The 24,156-nt window shown below is 40.0% G+C and overlaps 1 protein-coding gene across 1 annotated transcript in view; it reads left to right on the forward strand.

Annotated features, from left to right (window-relative positions):
* The window catches only part of CDH4 (cadherin 4), a gene marked incomplete at its 5' end in the record, with an annotated part of 288,665 nt that overhangs the window by 19,449 nt on the left and 245,060 nt on the right, over positions 1 to 24,156 (forward strand). The window contains one exon of the mRNA XM_088153879.1: positions 12,126 to 12,296. Coding sequence (XP_088010005.1) covers positions 12,126 to 12,296 — 171 coding nt within the window. The remainder of the gene's footprint in view (positions 1 to 12,125; positions 12,297 to 24,156) is intronic.

Here is a 24,156-nt window from a genome sequence, read left to right on the forward strand (position 1 = left end):
CAGAAGAATATCTCTCAGTTAAAAGGCCCGTACTTCAGAGCACTTGACACAAATCATTCACAAATAGCAATTTGTGCTTTGATGTTAATAGGACATGACATAAAGATGCCTTTGTTGAAATTAATCACGGAGCTGACGACTACAGGTAGTCCCTGGGTTACAAACGCCCAGGTTACAGATGACCCATAGTTAAGAATGGAGCCTATTGTAGCAAAATTCGAATTAAATATAGAGTGATTTGAATTACCGTATTTTTCCGACAATAAGACGCCCCCATGTACAAGACAACCCCCACTTTTCCAGCCCAAAATTAAAAAATCAATATTTTAAAGATAGTGCAGAACACATTTTTATTTAGTAATTAGTTAACATTGACCTGATACACTCGGTGGGAGGAGGTCCAAACCATCTCTCTGCAGCTCTATTTCCAGTCTCTTTTGCTTAACTGATTACATTCAAGCACGAGGGAACTGCAGATAGCTTGTCTCTGCAATCAGCCTTCCTCTAATTGGTTTGTTCAGCATCAGCTGACATCAGTTACATCAGGCTCGTGATTGGAGGAAGTCTGTTTGGGAGACAAGCTATTTCACTCGTGATTGGAGGCTAGCAATAGGAGGAAGCCTCTCTGCAGAAACAAAGTATGGGCAGTTTGGAACCACGCGATTCTCGTCTGATTTCCTTGAATAAGACGCCCTTCAGTTTTTTAGGGTAAGGATTTTAGAAAAAAGTATTATCTTATAGTCGGAAAAATACGGTAAATACACAATGGTTCAGGTTAAATACAGAATGGTTCAAGTTCATTACACAATACTACTTATACAGTATTATACAATAATGTTGTTCCAGCTTACATACAAATTTGACTTAAGGACAGAACTTGGGAATGGAACTTGTTCTTCCTGTATTTGTAAATATGGCAGGTAGATAGTCATGATGACTTATCAGTAGGAAGACAAGGCTATGGGAAGAGATATCTCCCTGCTAAAGATACCTACTTAGCATCAAGAGGCTAAAATCAATTGAAGTCTGAAATAAAAAATAATGTTGGTTATCCGCCCTGCTTTTTTTTTTTTTTTTTGCCTTGGAGAAGGAGATCTGCATTCATCTATGGCAGCCAACAACCAGGAGTCTGATAGCACCATTTCAGACTAACACATTTATTAGAAGACATAAGCTTTTGTGAGCTACAGATCACTTCATCAGATGCATGGAGTGGCTAAGCTAATGTAGGATTTCAATTGGGATAAGGCAGGAGGAGAGAGGGAAGGGGAAGGCAGGCTTGTTATGTCGCTGTTCCTTCTTTGAAAGTAGCTGATATTCAGGAATCGGCAAACTGAATGACCTAAATACAAAAGCAGTAATGCATAAGCAATTTTGTATTATTTTGCCTGGCATGGCAGTGCTGAGTGAAATCATTCTCTTTTGACTTAAAAAAAAAATGCACACAAAAATGGGAACCTTTTTTATACAAAAAGAAACATGTTTTTCCAGTACAGTTGCCAACAGCAGCCATGTGTATTTGCAAAACAAATGCATGCAAATATTTGTTCCTATATCAGTGTGTTTTCTCATTACTTTTAAATATAAGTAGCTAGCTATTTGTGTTTGGGTTTATTGGGAAGGAGGGAAATGCAGTTCAAGTCTTCATTTTCATTTATCCTTACAACATGTGGCTCTACTTCTTAGTAAGCACTGAGTGATATTTGCTAGCCAGCAGATCTGCAGCCTTTTCAAGCATGATCTGAAATATTGCATGAGAGTAATTTCCTTTCTAATGAAATGTTTCATTTGCCATTTATGTGTTGGGAGTTGGGGGAGACTCTTGACCATGTACTTAAAATAATGTGTGATGAGAGTTGAGGGAGTCAACAGAAAAGGGAGGGAGGGAGGGAGGGAGGGAGGAAGAGGAAGGAAGGGAGGGAAGGACAGAGGGAGGAAGAGGAAGGAAGGGAGGGAGGAGGGAGAAAGAGGGAGGGAGGGAGGGAGGGAGAGAGGAAGGAAGGAAGGAAGGAAGGAAGGAAGGAAGGAAGGGAGGGAGGGAGGGAGGGAGGGAGGGAGGGAGGAAGAGGGAGGGAGGGAGGGAGGGAGGCAGGAGGGAGGGAGGGAAGGAAGGAAGGAAGGAAGGAAGGAAGGAAGGAAGGAAGGAAGGAAGGAAGAGGAAGGGAGGGTGGGAGGAAGGAGGGAAGGAAGGAAGGAAGAGGGAGGGAGGAGGGAGGGAGGGAGGGAGGAAGAGGAAGGAAGGGAGGGAGGGAAGGAAGGAAGGAAGGAAGGAAGGAAGGAAGGAAGGAAGGGAGGGAGGGAGGGAGGGAGGAAGAGGGAGGGCGGGAGGGCGGCAGGAGGGAGGGAGGGAAGGAAGGAAGGAAGGAAGGAAGGAAGGAAGAAGGAAGAGGAAGGGAGGGTGGGAGGAAGGAGGGAAGGAAGGAAGGAAGAGGGAGGGAGGGAGGGAGGGAGGGAGGGAGGGAGGAAGAGGAAGGAAGGGAGGGAGGAGGAGGAAGAGGAAGGGAAGAGGGAGGGAGGGAGGGAGGGAGGGAGGAGGGAAGGAAGGACAGAGGGAGGAAGAGGAAGGAAGGGAGGGAGGAGGGAGGACTAAACCTTCAGGAGGCAATGCTGGCTGTGCTTGGACAAATACTGGTGCTGCAGTTGAAGGCTGCAAATGAAAGAGGACTGCCGCCAAGTGTCTTCAGCAGGAGCCATGTGTGTGCACAGGGAGCACTAACACTGCAAGCAGAGCCTCACCCAGTGAGGCTGAGGATTCAGGAGAGGGCGAAGGATGGTACAAGAGCATTCCTCCCTTCAATCTGAGACAACAAGCCCCTGGTTAACAAACGACAGCACACCCCTCTGTTATGCTCTTCATCCCATGCAATTAATCAGCCCTCTTGGAGAGCAAGACGGGCCCTTCAATGCCCTTCATTTACCCTTCTCCTTTGGGAGCACAAGCTAGAGAGCTCAGAACTATCATAAAGGAATGCTCCTCCTGTAACACTGACCATTAATGACAGCAGTATCTTTATGAGATTTATACCCCACCTTTTGCACACGTAGTGTTCCCTCCTCCCTCCTTCTGTCAGGGTCTCTCTTGTGTGTAGGTATACAAGGTGTACCAAACATCAGGCCCCATAGACAACTTTAATTGCTGTATGCTGCCCAGAGTCACCTTGTGTGAGATGGGGGGCTATATAAATATAATAAATAAATAAATAAACCTAACTTTTTTTTTGCCCCTTGGAGTCAGTGTTGACTCCTGGTGACTGCCTGGATAAGCCCCTGCAGTTTTCTAGGCAAGATTTTGGAAGTGGCTTGCTATGGCCTTCTTCTTCCCACGGCCTCCTGGTTTCTAGCCTGGTGCCTTAACCTCTATACCAGTGTTTCTCAACCTTGACAACTTTAAGATGTGTGGACTTCAACTTCCAGAATTCCCCAGTCAGCATGGCTGGCTGGGGAATTCTGGGAGTTGAAGTCCACACATCTTAAAGTTGTCAAGGTTGAGAAACACTGCTCTATACCAAAGTGGCTCTCAATAATATCAATAATTATGATGTCACTGCAGTTCCCTTGGGAATATTTTCAGATGTGGTTGGCCCCGGCCTTCTTCTTCCCAGGGCTGAGAGATACGGACTGGCCCAAGGTCACCCAGGTGGCTTTGTGCCTCAGGCGGGACCAGAACTCACAATCTCCTGGTTTCTAGCCTGGTGCCTTCACCACCACACCAAACTGGCTCTTTAATTTATTATATCTATTACCTTAAATGTTCAGTTTGGTTGCCGCTTTCTTCTAAACACTTCCTTACTCTTTGGAGATGTGACCTTTGAACATTCCTAAGTACAGTAACATTTTCCCTGAAAAAAAAATTAATAAAGCATATTGTGATTGGACCATGGGCCCTGACCTTTGAGACCCCCCTACATGTAAGCATATTTGGGGCATCTCTTCGAGGTACCTCCTACAGCTAAGCTCACCTCTCACCAACACTGGGTTTTTTTGTTGTTGCTGTTGTTACCAGCTATAGATTTTTATTTGTATTCTGACATCCTGCACAATTGGCTTTAATTACAATTGTGTAAGCTTGCCCGTTTTTATTGACGGTTATTGCTGGGTGGTGATTTTTTTTTTCCTGGTATTTTTTTATTACTTGGCTTCTTGCATTGTTTTAGTCACTGAATTAAATGTTTCCACAGGATCATCTACTGAAGGAGAGCTGACAAATGGCCTACATAAATAAATAAATTAATCAAAGGTAGAAAGGGGCCATGAAAATAGTCTGGCTGTCAGATAAGGAAATAAAAATGTCAGGAAGAACATTGTTCTTTTCATTGTTTTTATTTATTTTTTTAAGCTACCTTCCCACCACCATTCTCATTTATTCATATACAAAGTTATCTTTGCAGACTGGGCAACATTTTCTTTATGGAACTAGGAGCCATAAAATCAAATCATCAAACAAAATGTATTTATTTGTTTGCCTGTTGTGCTTGTATACCACGCAAACCTGGGCTTCAGCAGTTATGATGGAAGAGCGAAGGGAAGTATTGATACAGTTGTGGTTGAATGGAGTTGATGAGGTCCTCAAAAAGAAAGAAGGGAAAAGCTGAAAGAACAAGGGGCAGAGTAAGAGGTGGTGTGTTGGTGTGATGGAAATAATTTACCAATTTTTTTTAATTGTCTATCTCCAATTACTTTTATTTAACACCTCTTGACTGATCAATTATGTGCCATCAAGTCAGTATTGACTCTTAGCAACCGAATAGATAGATGTTCTCCATAGGAAGAGTTTGCCCAACTTGGAACACCCTTCTCTGGTCTTTCCCTCCACTTTTCCCAGTATTATGGACTTCTCAAGGGAGTAGCACAATGTGTCCAAAATATGATAATTTGAGTCTGGTCATTTGTGCTTGGAATGAGAATTCTGGATCAATTTGTTCTATGATCCATGTATTTATTTCCATGGAATCCTCAGAAGTTTTTTTCAATTTCAAAGTTCAAAAGGATCAGTACTCTATTCACGTTTTCTCCTGCTTCCTAAAGTCCAACTTTCACTTCCATAAAGTGTCACAGGAAAAACCATTGCCTGCACAATTTTGATCTTTGTAGGTATAAACACATCATGGTATCTGAATATCTTTTCCAAGACCTTCAGTGCTAATCCACCAAGTTTATCTGTACTTTACAGGTAGTCCCCAGTTTAAGAATGAGTTCCATTCCCAAGGTCTGTCCTTAAGTCGAATTTGTATGTAAACCAGAAGAGTATTACTGTATAATATTGTATAACTAGTATTGTGTAATGAATTCTAACCATTTGTATTTAACTCAAATCATTCTGTATTTAATTTAAATTTTGCTACAGTAGGCTCCATTCTTAACTCTGGGTCGTCTGTAACCCGGGCATTCTTAACCCAGGGACTTCCTGTATTTATTCATTTATCACATTTATATCCTGCCACAATCACAGATGTTTGATCACTACTTTTTATTTCTTTAATTTTGCACTTTGTATAACATTGCTTACCCGAAAGGGAAGACCATGATAAATGTACATGTAAGTATATCTGTAAAATTAATCATTTTACCCATTAAGAGGCTTCATTTCTCAAACTCAGAATGTTTTCTGTCTTTCCTTAATATGAGTAGGATCCAAAAAGCTGCCAATTAGGCTGGTACACAGAATCTAATATTCGATTATGTAAATAGGCTGGTGAAATGCTCGGCTGGATAATAATGTCCAGATGTCTATATAGCTAGGGGCTGATGAATATCAAGGCAGGTTGGCTAGAAGGGGCAAAGAGCCAGCTGGCTGGACTGATTACTGCTAACTGTAGCGTAAGGAGAAAGCTGGTGTTGTTTCATACTCACTGGATCTGCTGGCAGCCAAATGAGAAGGCAATGGCTCCAGAGTCCTCGCATTACAATCTGAGGTTGTGGCAAGTGTTAAATAGGTTGTTTTAGCCTGGAGTTTGGTAAATATTCATGTCTACTCGGATGGATGGATGGATGGATGGATGGATGGATGGATGGATGGATGGATATGCAAAGTAATATTTGATAAAATGCCAGCAATGAAGAAAGCAGTAGAAAACTGGAAGGATTGTCCTGAAAAGCTAGAATTTAGCACTCATGCCCTCAAAAGAATATTGTAGAAGGTGGCAGTGGTACATAATCTCTGTAATGTTACCAACAAAGCTATGTGGGCATTTTGAGCTCAGTTGAGAAAGTCTTTACCTTTTTAAATGCCTAAGAAAAAATAAAGAAGGCTGGTAACCAAACAGGTGCACCCAGGGGTATCCGTAGGAATAATAAGAGGGTCAAGATGGTGGCTGGGACAGTGCAATCGAAGCCCTGCCCCTTTTAAAATGCAACATATGTACAACACATGTAAAAAAGGACAGGACTTCAACTGTACTGTCGCAGCCACCACCTTGACTTTTTTTATCCCCCCCCCCCCCAAACTAAGCTTTAGCTGTAAAAAAATATGCCTTTGCTTAGCTTTGAGAATGTATCTGAGTATGTGAACTTCTGGAACTACTGTGATAAACTCGGGTAGTAAGCCATGGCTTTAAGAATTTGCTTTCAAAGGAGAATGAGCTGGGGGGGGGGGGTTCCCCCCCAAAAAGTAAAACCTTTGTGGTTTTTCAGACTTGCTGCAGCATTTCTGTCAGAAAAGTGGGTTGTTTGATATTTGTCCCCACCAGAGTTTTATTCATACAGTTGACTCAGCTTTGGAACATCAGAAATCATGGGCAATTTATTTTATGTATTATTATTGTTATTTTTTAGTATTACATTTGTATGCCGCCCATCTCCCTCCAACGGGTGACTCTGAGATCTAGAGATTATTTACATGCTACAGGAAAATACACTGTCAATGAAGGAAGATTCTCGATACAAAGATCATTAGGAGGGGTGACAAGGAGGGTTTGATGAAAGAAAAGGAACATGTGATACATGTTTGATCAGCTACGTTACTTGTAAACAACAAAGTGGGAGTTGGGAGCATGAATTTCTTGGACGTGCAAGCATGGAACCCCAATTAATTTTTTTATCATGAAGCAGTTCTTTGAGATGAAAAGTGAGGGATAGATTTTGTGTTTTTTTTCCTTCTACCAAACTGTTTAGCTGCTGTGAATGGGATGGACAAGCCACGCTTGCTCCAAAACATAGATATAACCTTTGGACTTCTTCCCTCCTTCCCACAGGGATTTGATGTTGTGGTTTGCTGACCAAATCTGACAGCAATCTGCACCACCAATTTTTGGTGGTGAATCTCTGTCGTTTTCTAAAATGTCTAGTTATTTAAAAGTAATGGCTGGGGTGGGAGGAGGAAGACAGTGAAAAATAACTGGTAGTTATTTTTGTGATAATATTTAGGACTCATGGATAAACCTGATGTAAAGTTAAATGCAAAGATATTTTGGAAGTGACCTATTAACATTTAAAGGGGACATTGTAGTTATCTACAAATAGAGAACAAATCGCTTTGGTAAGTGAGAGATGGCAGACAAACCTAGTTCAGAGTTATCTTCAATTATCTTTAATTTTAAGAAAAAGAATTACAGAGCAATAGTGGCAAAAACATATGAGATAGTGCTGATGTAGTTGCTAAGACTTTTGCACTCTACTTCCACACCTCTTAGGATATCAGGCTGACTTTATTCATATATATAAAATCTTGAATCATAATTTGTATCTTTTTTCATTTTTGCTCTGCCCCTTTTCCTCCATCTTTCCTCTTGGTGCATTTGAAGTAGTACCACTGAAATGCATATGTGATTCAGTCTGAAGTTTCTGTGCACAAGAAATACGCATGTCCAAAACACAAGCCTTTCCCCATCATCTGCTCTCTTCCCCATGTTTGAAATGCTTGCAAAAAGGGGGTTACACTTGAATAGCTGAATGCAGTTGGGGGCTTGGACTGCTGATCTCTGTCCCATTAACTGTTGACCGACATCTACATCTGCTTCATGTATTTATTTCTTCCTTGATCTCCATCCATCTCTTGACTCCCAAAGTGAGTTCCAAAGCCAGCTTCCTTTTCTGAAAGTCTTAGAAGAATAACTAATTCAGCAGAGTATTTGATTGCATGCTATAGAATAGGTGCAACTGAAATACCTTCATTAATACTGCTCAGAGGTGTCCCAGAGTATAGTCAAAAAAGTCAAGATGGTAGTCATGACAATGTGATTGAAACTCTGCTTTTTTTTTTTTTAATGTGCATCATGAAACTGTGATCACACCATTGCAACTGCCAACTTGACTTTTTTTTACCATATCTTGCAGACACTCCAGATACCATTGCTCCATTTTAGGATTCTTACCTTCTAAATCAGGGGTTCCCAATTTTAGGGGCCTAAACGCACATTTAGAGTACATGTTGTGAGAACTTTCCTAAAATGGTTTCTAAGGAGGGCTTGCCCCTTGGTGAAATGAATATAGTTTATATACTGGTCGTCCGCAAGCACATTACACAGGTAGCCCCAGGTCCAGATGTCAAAATACCTTTTTTAAAACATGGAAAATGAGAAATGATCAAATCTCACAGGATTGTGATATTTTTCCTCAAATTTTCATGAATCTTGATATTCTTGAATAAATCTGTGCAAGATTTCAGGCAGGAACATCAACCTCTTATATGACTTGGTGATTTCATAGGATTTGGGCCATTTACAAGTTTAATAATTTTTTTGGTGTCTCGCAGTTGCCATCTGAATGAGGAGCATAGTTGCCTTAATGCACATCAATTCCATATCATTAACCCCTGGCTTAGGTGGTGGTCTTCAGAAGTTTTCTATGACACTTAATGATTTGTATAAAGGAAAAAATGGGAACCTCTGGTCTAATGAATAAGGAAATAAACACATTTATTCCCAATCTGAGTATAACTTCTGTGAGTCTATGTCCTATTTAAAACCGGTAGAAAGCCATGCCTGCACCCTATGGCAGAATATTCTATTTAACGAAAAGGCCACCAACTTCTGTGCTCATTAACTTAGGAAGGACTACAAGCAGGCATAGAAAAAGGATCTTTGTGCCAATGATAAGACTTTGGAAGGTCCATATTGCTGCAGGTATTTCAAAACCATTTAGAACTTACCAGCAGATTCAATTTGGAAATCACTGGGCAACTAGTATAATTAGGTTAATAGATTGACTGACTGACTGATTGATTGATTGATCAAATTTATATGGCCTGCCCATCTCACACGAAATGACTCTGGGTGGCATACAACAATTAAATATAGGCTTGATGGGGTGGGAGGGGTTTGTGATATTTTTAAGTTTGTTATTTTTTAAAAAGAATTTACTAGCTGGAATCTTGTGACTAAGTAGTACAGAAATTTTAGTGGTAAAATAAAATAAGGAATGTAATGGATAAATGGCATTTGCGGTAAATGCTTCACCTGCAATTCCATGATTGGAGCCATCTGTGGGGAGAGTAAAAAAAGTCAAGATGGTAGTCATGTGGAATAATGAAATATCCGAGGCAGGAACCAGAATTCCACCAAACCTGGGAAGATATTACAGATTAACTTAACTATAACAGAACTACTATCAGTAAAACTCTTGATATATGGCAAATATGAAGGGGTTTATTATCTGTCTCTCTACTTCTTTTGCGTGGGTGTGTGAATATTTTTCTTCTTTTTTTTCTTACACATTATTGCTCAGGTTATTCAGTTCCTTGTAAACATTTGTTAACTACTGTTCACAGAATTTTTTTTTTTTAATTGCTAGCCACACTGGTTAAATATGAATTAGATGATGATAATATTGCCCACAATTGGTCACTAGATGTGTGTTTCAAACATTATGTTCATAAATTTCTCATAAATCCTATAGATCAATGATATAAGACTGACAACTTGACTCCATCTGGTGGTAAAAATGATTTCATATTCACAGTCATATATTTTTTTCTCAATAAAATTTGAATCAAAATGGCAGTTGCAAGCTGCATGATTGAGGTCCCACCTTTAAAAGGAATTGTGTGGCTACCATCTTGATTGTTTTGACCCCTTTCCCTGTGGACACCCCTGCCTATAATAGTGCCAAGTCAAATCACATTACATTATTATCATTTTTATGATTATCATTATCGTTCTTTCATCTGATTTATACTTTGTCTGTCAATCCAATCAAAAATTCAAGGCAGCTATCAAAAATTAAAATACAAGAGACAAAAACAAAACATTCAAAAGGAGTATTTAAAATAATGAACAAGTAAATCCCAAAGAGCTGTGCCTTGACTGCTCTTCTGAAAACATAGAGAATGGCAGAAGGAGAAGAAATGTGGTTCCCGAAGGATTTAATTCCACAGCATGAGAAAGATACAAGAGCAGATCGTATATCATCCATTTGAGAAAGTTGAAATCAATGCACTCTAAATCTCATACTTCTATTCAGATCCGCAGGTTTCCATGTATGTAGTAGTTACCTCACTTTTCTATCACTTGGGCACTCCAGACAGATAAGGAGACAAAATAATGAAATACTAAACTATATAATATAGGATTGTGAAAAGAGCACTTTGGATTTGATCTCTAAAAGGTACTTTGGAGTGCAGAAGAGCACAAATCTAGGATCCGCCTGCATCTTTTTAAAGCCACTGCGTTTTTTCCCTGCAGCTTGGGGCAGCAGCGGTGGAAGGCTGTGTGATCTTGGTAAAAGAGGCAGCTGCTTTAAAGAGTTGCAGATTAGTGCTCTGTCGGTTTTTTTGGAAATTGGATCCAAAGAGTTGCACAGTCCTAATAAGGAGCAATGAAAAATCCATTTAAGACGAACATTGTACAATCATGAATTTAAAAGGTCTGGCCTTTTAAGGAGGTAAGCCATGACGAAAAAGGAAAAAATAAGAAGCAAGTGAATTCCCAGTGGCTCATGGGAGTACAGAGGAGAAAGCTCTCTTGCATGTGGAAGTCAACAGACTCTGGAAACTCTTTTAAGAGAGCTTTTCCCATCTACTTAATTGTTAGACAAAGTCATATATAAGATACACAGTGTCTAAGTCAGTGTTTCTCAACCTTAGCTGCTTTCAGATGTGTGGACTCCAATTCCCAGAATTCCTCAGCCAGTCATGCTGGCTGAGGAATTCTGGGAGTTGGAGTCCACACATCTGAAAGTTGCCAAGGTTGAGAAACACTGGTCTAAGTGGTTAAGAGCTCTAGAACAAGAATGCCTCCCTCCATATCAGCTTCTATGTCCCTTAAACAAGGACTATTACTCCAATAACCCAGTGTCTGGTTATCCTGCCCTACATTGCAAATGATTCCAGATGCTATCATGCTACATTTTTCCACTTCTATCTTTATTTTGAATTTACCCATTATTTCCCTTATATTCTTCCTGTTCTCTTGAGAACTCATGGTGGGATATGTATTTCTTCTCATTTTATTCCAGAAAAGGTAGGGTCAGCTAAGATAGAGGGCGGGCCCAAAATTATCCAGGGAGATGAATGTTTATGTGGGGCCTTAAGCCTGGATCTCTCTGTTCAAGTCCCATAATTTAACTCCGACACATTTCTGCCTCTCTGTTCTGGGCATATACTGAGGAAGCCCATGAAATCTCAATTTATTTAGGATCCTCCTAGCTGTGATGAACCTGTCATGGATTGGATCTTTCCTGACAACTTTTACTCCTAGTTTAAAATTCAGAGCATTTGAGGAATGTTAGTATATAATGTGTTTGACCTACCACTGGTAATGCTGTTCTTGTGATTGATTATATGTATTAGAAATCTGCAGATTTTTATTCTCCAAGGAGCTGATCAAGCTTCCTGCCGTTGGTATAATGAAGACAATCCATTGTGAAAGAAGGCTTGATTGTCTAATGACAGCTCCAAACGCCAGTAAAAATGAAGTCATAGCACAGATGTCAATAAAGGCACCGCATGCTGTTGTAATGCAGAAATGTTTGTTTTATTATAAGAACAATATTATTATTTTTGCAGGAATTTTTCAGCTCAAACAAGCCTCAACATAGCAACAGTTCTGACAAGTGATTTTTCTCTCATGTGTGGGAGAACAAAAACACAACTGGGTTATTGTTGACTTCTTGTTTTTGTTTGCTACTGTTTAATGAAACTTGACAAAAACAGAATAACAGACTTTTTTCCCCCTTCCTTCCCAAATCAACAGAAAGGAAAGAAAAATATGACAGCAGACCTCCAGGAACCCAACAATATTTTGCTGCCATGGCGTCATCACCAGAATTCTTATGGACTCAGGCGGCAAAAACGAGATTGGGTTATCCCACCAATCAATGTGCCAGAAAATTCGAGAGGACCCTTCCCACAGCAGCTGGTTAGGGTGAGTGGAATGCCAGAATACTTTACACCTCTGTATAAGTTCAATGGAAACTACATTTCCCAAAGCTTGTCAGTGAATTATCTTTAGAAAGAAATGATTGTCCTCCAAGTTGGACTCAAGACAAGATTTGTCCTATTGTATGGACAAACTGTTTATGCTTTCCAAAGATATGTCATTCAGTAGACACTGATTAACATTATTACATTCATAGACTGTTGTAATAACCTGGAAATGCATGTCATATAGCAAGAACAAAAAAAGCATTGAAATGATAGAGATCATCATGTATCTTTGGAAGCACAAGCTTTTGCTCAGGTGTTAATGTGGCAGCCCTTGCCGTAATTTGCAAACAGTAAAATCAAGTTTAGCCATTCAGAGAGATAGATAGTGTCAGCCTTGTGAGGTAGTCCAGATGAGAAGCCCACCCAGAAGGACCAGCTCTAACTTTATTGTAAGGTTACATTAACAGAATCTTGCAAGTCTGAAAGTATCTCTCTCCCCCATCACCTTTACAGTCCAAGAAACTAGGGAGAGTCCCTTCTGAGATGTTTGCCAGGCCCCCATTCCTTCTGTGGACTCAGCTGCCTTTTGTCTGACCATTGTCTAGTCTGCGGCTCTTCCTCCTGTCTCCCAAGGTCATTCCCACAAACTGTTACAGATAGGTTCTTTTCTGAGAGTAGGTGAGCACCCAGGGTAGTTTGTTAATAGCAGAGATATAAGGGAGAAATGAGCTGTTGATTCAATGGCACTGGCACCTCATGGACTTCGTTTGTCCAGGTATGGGATTTTCTTGAATTTCTCTTCTGTGACACGTGTAAGAAGGGCATTAAAAAGAATTAAAATCGATACCTTTTTGAATTTAAGAATTGTAATAGGATATAGATATTGGGGTGGTTTTTAAAAATGCCATATTTTTAGCATGCTTAGATCTGGTGCAATTATATACTTACCGTTACTTTCATTTGTAAACCACTTGTTCATCCAGCTGCAGCAAGCAACTAATAACATAAGAACAGCAACACCACATATACCATAGGTTAGCTTATTTGCTTGCTTGCTTCGTATAGCCATCTATCTCACCACAGCAACTCTGGGTGGCTAGCAGCATATAAAAATAATTTCTCAAAATTCAGTGTAAGCAACAGTGTAATCAGTGTAAGCCCCCAATCTATAACATAAATACCTAAATGGCCACCATCAGCACTACCCACAACAACGATAAAAATAACATCTCATAGGCTCAAACTAATCTCCTGACCACCATGTCCAGGAACAAGACCACCTGTTTAAAGCTCTCCAAAAAGCCAGCTAGCTTGGGGCAAATTGAATCTTGGGGGTTATGGTGTTCCAAAGGGTTGCCATTGCAACTGGAAAGGCCCATTTTCTAGGTCCCACTAGGTGACCAACATTTTGTTTTATTTTATTTTATATTATTTTATTTTATTTATATTTTGAATGTAGACCCCGCCCATCTCACGAGGAAGTGACTCTGGACGGTTTACAATAAAACAACAAATAAATATTGATTTAAATACAATAAAAACAGTATAAAAATACAGTAAAACCAAACATATACAGGACCAATTGTGGCTTCTGGATGATGTTCAAGAGCAGTCCCACATACAGCACATTGTAGTAATCCATTCAGGAGCTAACTCAGGCATGAGTGATTATGAGCAATGCCTCCAATACAGGAAAGGGCTCAACTGGCACACAAGATGGTTGTGCAAAGGCCTTTCTAGCCACAACGTGCCACCTGTTCCTTCTATGTACAATCCCTGATTGTTGCTTGTCTCTTTAGAATAGCTTCCTCCGCTCCCCCACCCCACAAGGTTAGTATCCTCCTTTCAGAACTGACATGTCAGAAAGCAGTGAAGATTGTACTTCAGCCGTGAGGTAGAGTTTCTATTTAATTGGAAGCAGTTGCTCAGTGGGGAACAGACTGCGTTAGGTGCTGTATTTGTAATGGTATGTGGGAAAGACCTTGGGAGACGGAGCAAAGAGATGCTGCATAGGGAACAATCTGATAAGAGACAGCATAGTCTGCAGCTAGATAGTAGGCAGAGCAAGAGGCTCAGAAGGGACCCTCCCTAAGTTCTCAGGCTGTAAAGGAGACATGGGAAGAACTGTACTTTCAAGACTTGCAAGATTCTGTTAAAGTAGCTTTACAATAAAGTAAATCTGGTCGTGTTTCCTGTCTGGTCTACCTGGTAAGGCTGACAGTATTTTTGTTTCTGGACCCATTTTGATGGTTTTTATTATTCTGAGAAGAAAGATACCTAGAATTGTTGAAATAAGCTGTATACAAATCCATCCATTAATAAATAAACTAATAGGGGGGTTTTGATTTTGCAGCCTCCTATGGTTGTATGATTTCATCAGCTATGAAGGACAACTTCCCCTACAAGACAAATGATACTCCAACATTTCTAATCTCCTTTGCATTTGATAAATCCTCGTGCTATAGCTTTACTGCTCACAGCCCCTGATTTATGCTTTTTACATATTTGAATATATTTTCGTCTTTGTGTTCTTTGTTTTGTTGCCCTTTTAATATTATACAGATTTTATAAACAAAAAAGATAATGTTTTAATTAAACAATAATTTGCATGTATATTTTGTGAATCAACTTGTAGAGTACTTTACAGGAAACAAGAGGTAGGACTCAGCTCTCAAGAATCCTAAGATCTAGAATTTGTATCAGGAAGAAGGAAGGGGAGGGAAAGAAGAAATCTGATTAAATAGGGAAACCATTTTTTATTTCCAGTTGAGCTTATGTACAGGCTGACTCATAAAAGTACATTTATTTGTATGCTTGTTCATTAGATTTATTACCCACCACCAGAGGTTTAAAGTAATGAAACAAAAAATAAATTACATTAATGGTAAAAAAATCAAATTACCAAACCATAAAACCATACAACCCAAAGACCATAGTACAGTCATCCATCTTAGGCCTCAAGCATCTCCACAGAGCCTCTGGAACATTGTATTTTCAATAATTTCTGGAAGGCCAAAACTGTAGGGACCAACCTCCAGCCAAGCAAGAGGCAATTCCTAGTACAGATGCTGCTACAGAAAAGCCTCCCTAGTATGAATTTCACAGAAATGGGGGACTGTAAGCAAGTTCTCCCACAATGAGTGAATGAGGCAAGTTGATTCCAGTTGGAGAAGGACATGGGGAACAAGGGGGTTGAACCATACAGTCCATGGGAAACTTTTTTTTTTTTTTTTTTTAACAGAAGAGGCTGAATCATGGTGAGACTGGAACAAATCTTTTGAGAAGAGTTCCAGGAATATGGGTGAATACAAGGGAAAGGGTAGGGTCCTTTGGGAGAGCTGGAGATCTTCAGAAAACTTAGAGCATTAGAGCTGGTGGAACAAAGATGATCAGAATGACAATATTATAATATAACAGTAGAGAAGTTGAGGAAGCGAGGCTATAAACAACTTTGAAGGTAAGGAGACTCATGTGCATAAAGAGTCATGGATCCTGCATACATAAGGCACCAAGGACTCCTCATTAATTTGTCTTGTCCCTCTTTTAAGCCTAATATGCTGCTCAGCTAACAATGATCACATCTGGCAGAAATCCTATTCTTTAGTTTCTTCAGTTGGGCGGGGGCAAACTGATTGCCAATTGGTAACCCATTTCTGTCTTCTCTCACAACCATATTCATGCACTCCTGGTGGACTGTCGCTATCACCGTTATTCTCCATTTAGATGCATATGATAGTGAAACATTATTAGAGTGTTTGTGATCATGCCATATCTTCAGCAATACTGACCGCCGTCTTGGAAATGAGAGAGAGAGAGCGCACGCATTTCACACAAACCAAAACATTTACAAAATATGGCATAGAAAAGTTTGACTGAAGAAAAAAAAAAATAGATATGTCTGACACCAGGAACTGTAGCAAAACATAAAGCCACACCAAATCCATGAAGCGTTTCCATTTTAGAAGTGAAAGCAAATGCTGAGTAAAACAAAAAGCAAATAAGAAGAGCACATATTTTGTCAAGTTGTCCTCTGGAATAAAATTGCTGCATAATTGCAAGAAATTTTAGAAAATAATTGGAGAAAATGAGGATGCATCATTTGCAGCCTTGTCAAGAAATAATGCTTACCGAGTCCTTTCCAGGGTTAAAATGAATGCAGTCATTACCTGCTCCATACTGATTAGCCATTGCCTTGCAAAGTGCCTGACTGACGTTCAGAAGCAAAAAGGGGTTGGTTCAATCCCTCCAAGGTATGAGCAGACTTGATAACATAAATTACATGTGAACATTCACAGTCTCAATCTGCTGCAGGTCCAGAAATGGTGCTTAAAATACAGTGCAGATGTTCAGGTACTGGAAGCCAACTCTTACAATTTTCTTTTTTCCCAAAGAGCAAGAAAGAACTACCATCTCTAGAAACCCCAGGTGGCATGGCTAATGGTGATGGATGCAAACAGTTCAGCAGCATCTAGAGAGCGATAGATTTCCTATAGGTTTTATATACATTCAGTGAATGGCAAGGGATGGAGTAAGTAGAGTTACCCTAGCTGTCAGTAATATAAGGAAAAAGTACCACAAATGCTCACCATGTATAGCAAAAAGAGCTCTATGCCTTTGAAAGATCCCTTTCCACTTTTCAATTCTATAATCTGTGTGTCTCCAACTTGCCATTCCTACAGTTCTATGGAGGGCTTCAAGTTCTGTTGCCTTCTCTGCCTCTACTGCAAAAAAAGCCATTGAAGACCCTCAAGCCTCTTTCAAGTCAAGCTTGACTTTTGGTGGCTATATGGGCCCATTCTTCTTCTTCTTCTTGTTTTAATCAATGTATTAGCTGCCCACCTCCCTTTATCCAAGCGACTCTAGGTGGTGTACACAAGGTTACCAAACAATCAATAAATACATTTAAAAGTATAAATATATATATACTTGTTTTCTTGGCAACAATACACAAATCAATTGCTAATACTTTCTTGGGATTTTTTTTTTTTTTACTTACTAGGCAAGCCTACGGTCCTAGGATTGATTTACCTCATAGGCTTCCATTCAGGTTCTAGTCAAGTCCAACGTAAATATGTTTTAGTGCAATAGAAAATGGACATTATGAGCATACATTTGGGAAAGTCAGATTCTCAAACAGCCCCTGGTCTTCTTCCTCCTCCTGCTACATTTTCCCCATGAAACATGGCATCTGTGACTGCAAATTGTATGTCGCGTTATATCCTGTTGTGTGCGACAAATCAATGGTAAAGACAAAATGACTATATCAATGCACAGTTTGAAAATATGCAACTTTGTATATGCATAATTACGTATACATATATATTTTTTTAAGCATGATATAAAGTATTATTACTACATTTATGTCTATTGTGCTATTTCCTTTCATGGGGGGTTCTTCAAAGTTTTCATGAACTTCCTAAATATGCAAAAGCTATATTTATAAATCATGCCCTCTGATCTGCTCTTTAACTTAAAAAAAGTTTGTTTGACCTTTCATGTGCAATAACTGGACAAATAAAGAGTTTGTTCACCTTGTTATGCCCGTTGGGAATGCAAGATGTTTAGTGTACAACAAATGAGTTTGCTCCTCCATGCCATTTTAAGGTGTATGTGAATGTATTCTGGTTTCTGAATCCAACTGTATCCTCACCCCATTTGTTTAAAATAGGCTGAATTCATTTGAAATTCAGGGGTAATTGATTTTTCTAGCTCCTTCTTCTTCATCTGGTTTCCCATTGTGAAGTATGCAAAGCTCCACTTTGTGGGAAGTTGATTAGCTGCTTGTCAGTATTTTTAGCCAGGCAGTGGCTGAATGAAGCTAGATGTGACCCACAGAAGCTTGAAGTACAGCCCTTTTCCTGTTCAGCTAAGATGAGCGGTAATGCTCTGTTTATTAAAGTATTTCATTCTTGGGGAAAATATGGTAAATGAAACAAGCAGGGCCGTGTTATTCTTGCAAATGTATTCAACCCCCTCTGTCAGTTGCAATCTCTCTTCATTCCAGAAATGTGCATGTATTCCTCCACTAATGCGGGGGTTTCATTAACCAATAGTCTCAGCATGCCAGAGAGCAGAGACTGTAGTATTCTTTTCAGATGTTCAGACCAGGCTGAATGAAAACAGGTAGCAGGAGAGTGGCATCGAAAGTGGCCAGAATTGTCGCCAGAGAAATTAGCTTCTCCAAACCATTTTCAAGGACCGGAAGGCTCCCTTTTAGTGAAACCCAGTATCACTATTGTTGAAGAATCTCCATGGGAGCAAGGGTATCTGCAGGGTGTGGTCAAAAAAGTCAACATAGTGGACACTGGAGTCATAAAAACCAGGCAGAGCTTTGATTGCACATCACAGGTGCCATATTGACATTTTTGACCACACCTTGCAGACACTCCTGTTGGATGACTGTCTCTTCAGATATCCTGGCATGTGATTTTATGGAAGCCAGGGAGACTGCAGATTGCCGGAGTGGGTGGAAAGACAGGACAGTCACTTGCATCCCTCAGCCGTATTGCAGCTAAAATGGTTGGGCTTAGCAGGTTAGCAAAATACTACTGCTATGTTCACAGAAGAGAACCAGTTTGATGTAGTGACTAAGGCTACCACAGGATAGTGAGCATGGAAGTCAGATAAGAAGAAAGTTCTTAGTTTATTTTAGTATGTAAGGTCCTATAGATACTGGCGTGAACAACTTTCTATTGGTCCCCAAGATGCAGAATTTAACAGAGGATCTCTAATCTTTTTGGAAACCTGCATCTAAAAGAAATTAGCTCAGTTAGAACCCAGTGGCTGAAGAAAGGGAACCTACAAAGAACGTTGAGTTCCCTCTGCATCATATTTTGGAACACTTATGAAACCCATGTCTAGGGAATGATGAAATTACCAGTCACAGACCATTGTTCTCAATGTAACATGCTGTTTGGAATGTAATGTTCCAGAATGCATTAACCTCTAACTATACGAAGGGAAAAACAACAGATGGTATTTTGTCTATCATCAGGCAAACTTTGTTGTTTGCAGGACTAGCAAACATTCTTCCTTCTGCTTTTCCTTCTCTTTTTTTGCCCTAAGGAAAACCACTGCAAAAATATCATGAGACCATGCCTTGGTGGATTTTCCTTCACCAAACACATACACAAATCTGGTTTGCAGTATGTAACAACAATCCAAGTCTATTTAGAACAGAGGTGTACAGCTCATACCATGTGAAGGGATCTGACCTTTTGTCATGGTCAGATGACTGCATGGTGTAGATGCAATTGACTGTCACCCATTCAGATGGTTCACCCCAAATGTTTTATTAATTTGGCTAATTGTGGGGATTGTCATGATGATGATCTGGCAGGCAATTCAGTTGAGGTCCTGGTTCACCACTGGCATGTGGCATCTCAGGCCCTTGACAAAATTGCCCAAAAGGCCTCTCTCTGCCCATCAATCACAGGTGGCTCCTTGGTTTTCCAAGGACCTTCAGGACATTTGGAATATAGGTGGAGAGTGACTAATACTGAAGTTGGGGCTACTCTATGGTGATAAAGGAGGCAAAGCATTCCAAAACAACAATCTAGATCTATTCAGAACAGAGGTCCTCAGCTCATATTTGTTGTCCAAGCGTGGCTACTGATCTCCCTTTCCTGTTTCTCAGCCACCCGCTAGAACCTACAACCAACACTTTGCAGCAAAATGATGATTTCAAAAATAAAAACAGAATTGCTGTTTTAAGCCTCTGGAAGACTTGACATATGTATTTTTAGTGATCCTTTAAATTCCCTCCAAAAGAATTAAGGTGAAAACGTTATTTCCCACTACCTCTGGTGATATTACTGGGTCACTTCCATGTTCATTGCAGTCCTCAAAGCCAAGATAATAATTGTTTTTTAAAAATGCTGTAAATAATTTGAAGTAACCAGTTTTAAAATATAGTTTCTGGATCTCCCCAGTTATTTCATGCTATACTTTTCTTCCTCAGAGGTTATTATCTTGTTATAATGGATGAGGAGTTAAGAGCTCTGCCCTCTTACCAAAGGACAAAGTCTTATTTTGTCTGGCATTCTAGATTTCACAGTCATCAAGTAGATATATTCAGGAAACTCATGGGCATGGATAGGATGGTGACAGCTTTATTTCCTTGCTGCTCCTCAGTAACTAATATTTCAGGAATGTTATGTATGACTTACAGTGTGGTACATAGGCATCAAGAGTTATAGTCTTTGATAGTCCTCTACTGTTGGTAGCAAATTCCTTCATTTAGAAACTATGTGTGTTTTACTATGTCAAAGGATCATGTGAAGCATCCTTTCAAAGCTGCTACATATCCCTAAAAGTGAAGTCCCTATGCCACATTGCTTTATTCCAAGTTTCTCATCTGGTAGTTCCAGCTACTGGAAGCATCAAACAAGAGGCTAGGAGTACCATAAAGTGTTTCACTGATGAGAATTATGGTGCCTCCTCACCTTCACTGTGAGAGGGTCACCTCCATTGGTGAAGCCCAATTGCCTCACACAGACCTGTTAAGAACAAATTAAGATAGTCATTGCCACTGCTTCACAATGTGCTAGTCAGAGGAACTTTTCAGATCAATGTCTAAAACAGAGTCAACTGGCTACAGGATAAGTAGCATGGTTATCACCTGGAAAAGGTGTGTAGATGACAACCCAAAAATGAGGGGTCATACATGGAGATCAATTTCCCATCTCAAGCGACAAGTCTCTTAGATTGCTCTTGGCATAACCTATATCAGATTACGGGATTACTGGATTTGCTAATTAAACTTCTTGGAGAGAAAAATAGAAAAATGTATTTGAAGATAGGAATTATTGTTCCAGTTGTTTGGAAACACACACATACTCTGGGTTGCTCCTCACTTTAAATTATCATCAGGTGCAACTTTTAGAATGATATCTAATATCTGTTTGTGAAATTTGCATAACTCAAAATGCTGTTTTATACAGCTTCACTCAACTCTGATTATCACTGATAGAAAAATGGCATACACAATCATTGCAATAAATAAATCCAATTGAGCTAATCAAATGAATCAAAGAGGAGGGATCTCTGAATTTTGCTCTCCTCCCTCTGCTCCCTGGGATCCATGCCTGGACATCTAATATTATAACTTCTATCACAAAGCTACCCACTTTCCATTCATGGACCGATTTTTTTTTTTGTGTGCATATTTTGTGATTCTGCATAGTTGTGAAAAGAATAATAAACATGATTTAGGGAACTGGGTCTCAATTTTCTGAGAATCTCAGAATTTTTATCTCTTCTTTAAAAAAAATCCTGTTTCTATACTTTGTGAGTACAAAGATAGTTGTGTTGAATGTCTACTAAAATCCAAGAAGTCATGGAAATCTAAGAAGACAATATTTTACCCCAGGGCCCAAAGTATTGGAATTCCAGTCACTCGCACTCCTGCTTTTTCCATCAAGAGTGGGAGAATGGCGGGGCTGAAAATAGAGTCCCTTGCAAATTAGCAAATTTCCCCACCCTCCAAGTTTGATTTATTATTTTTGTTAATTCTTCCCACTGAATGGAATTGGTAGTGATCATGGTGAAAGTCTTCAGAGATCAGGTTCAGCTATTCTCAGTCCAGCATCACCTTCCCCTACTGCACCTCTTTTTTGGGGGGGAGGTCTCAATCCCACATGTGGTCTTGAAGACCTATCCTGTGCCAGCTGACATAACACAGAACCAACTTTGAAAGGCTTTATTGCTGTGTTTGTAAACTGTTTCCTTTGACTCAGAGGATTCAGACTAGATCAATGAGGAAGGCCAGAGGGGGATATTAAATCATCCTCCACCCTTGGAGTAAATCCAACCAATCAGAATTGCATCATTAAGAACATAATACGAACAGATTTAAGAAGAAATAATTACAGAGGGATGGAATCCAACAGGTTATAGAAATCTGGTCATACCCACTCCTGGCAATTGTAATATATATTAAATAGCAATGTCCATCTATTGCTGAGAGCTGATTAAGAAATTTGATGCACCCACATGGGCATCATGAAATTTGGGATATCCAAATAACGTTCCAGAACAAAACCTCTGTTCTCTAGAGGAACAAGTAAAAAGTGCCTGTTATTCTTCAGGCCTTTGAGGCTGAACTGAGAGAAACAGATGGTCCTGTGGATTTTATTTAGGATCATTAAAAAATAAATAAAATTAAAATACCTATGAACCATGTGAGACAACTTACTATGGTTGCTGATAACAGCTTTTCTGAAGCTAGTGGCCAATTAAGAAACAAATCAAGTGTTCAGAGTTCATGTGTAAGTCAGCCCTGTGCTGCTTCCACCCCAAGGTAATGGATAATTATATGTTTAGTTCCACAGTGTGTTTATTGGTGTGGGATTGGAAGAAAAGGTATGGATAGAAAATTCTTTGAAAGCACGCATCCAGGGTTTTGTGCAGTTCTCCTTCCCTTAGGAGCAACCAGTGGCAGGGTGTATCTTAACTGAGAATGACCCTCTAGATTAGTGTTTCTTAACCTCAGCAACATTAACATGTTTGGACTCCAACTCCCAGAATTCCCCAGCCAGCATCCCCAGCATACTGGCTGGGAAATTCTGGGAATTGAAGTCCACATGTCTTAATGTTGCTGAGATTGAGAAGCACTGATCTAGATCACTTCTTGTCATTCTCCCAATAGCAAATGGATTCACGAAGCCTGAGACCAGTGATTTCCTCTGATTCCCAATTCAATCTAGAGACAAAGAAAGTTGCAGACTCCAATTAGCGCAAGAGAAGACATCTTACTTCTGCTTTGAGCAACAGAGACATGAACAAACTGTTCCATAAAGTCAGAGTGTTGGAGTCACACAACACCCTTAACTGGGTCAGCGGCAGAGACACTGTGTTGTGTAAATGAATTCATACTGGAACGGAGGACATGTGAGTTTGAAACCAAATCTGTATCCAAACAAACTACACTCCCACAATCAGCCATCATATCCAAAATCCAAAATCTAATCCATCCTGCATCAGGATTTGGGCCCCGTCCTCTCCATCCTGCAGTGAAATAGCACAAGTATAATGTGGCTGAAACCATTAGGGTGTCCATTACAGAACTCATAGCCAAGTTCTGGCACCTCCAAGCATGCTTTCAAACACAGGTTGACTGCAATGGTTCACCCTCTGTTGCTTCTCTAGCCTGAAGGGAGGAGGGCATTAATATAACGAAGCTGTCAGGCCTAGCCCAAGGAACTCCAAGAGACCATGCAAATCCAGTCCAGCTATGTTTATTAGCTACAACCTCTAGCAAGAATCTTCCCAGACTAAAACCCCAGTTCCCAAAGTCCTCCAGCCACAACAGTGTGAATTCCTCAGGGAGGTGCTAGTCTCATCCTTTTGTTCCTCCCACGCAGTTCCGGTGAGCTAAGAAAATGCTTATCTCCCTGAGCTTGGCCTTCATAATTCCATTCCATCACAGAAGCCTTACCAATGTTCTTTTGGAGCAAAGGTTCATGGGTTGACTCAGGAGAACTCCATGAAGTGGCTGGGGACTTTGTTTGCCCTAAAATGGTGGTCCTTGGTGGTTTAGCATGACAGCTAGGTTGCCAGATCCAGTGGTGAGCTATTGGTACGTTGGTGGCTGGTTGGGTTATATGCATCCAATACATCACCCTATCCCAAAGTAAGAACCAGTGCTTTTGTACGTGCATCATGACATCACCTACATGCCCAAACAGAGCAGAGTTTGTGGTGCAATGACACAATGCCATTTTTGGCATTTTGTCAAAAGTAGCCAGTCCATGTTTAAATGTAGTGTGTGACTGCCGCTGACTTAAAGGAATGGTGCTGAAAAATTGACAGTAGATCTGGAGCATTACAAACCAATTCATAGGGTCTGGGTCTAGTTA

Source organism: Python bivittatus, unplaced genomic scaffold (assembly GCF_059951505.1).
Source record: "Python bivittatus isolate LINGU-HERP-01145 unplaced genomic scaffold, Pbiv_v1 ctg000700_np1212, whole genome shotgun sequence".
NCBI classification, from domain to species: Eukaryota; Metazoa; Chordata; class Lepidosauria; order Squamata; family Pythonidae; genus Python; species Python bivittatus.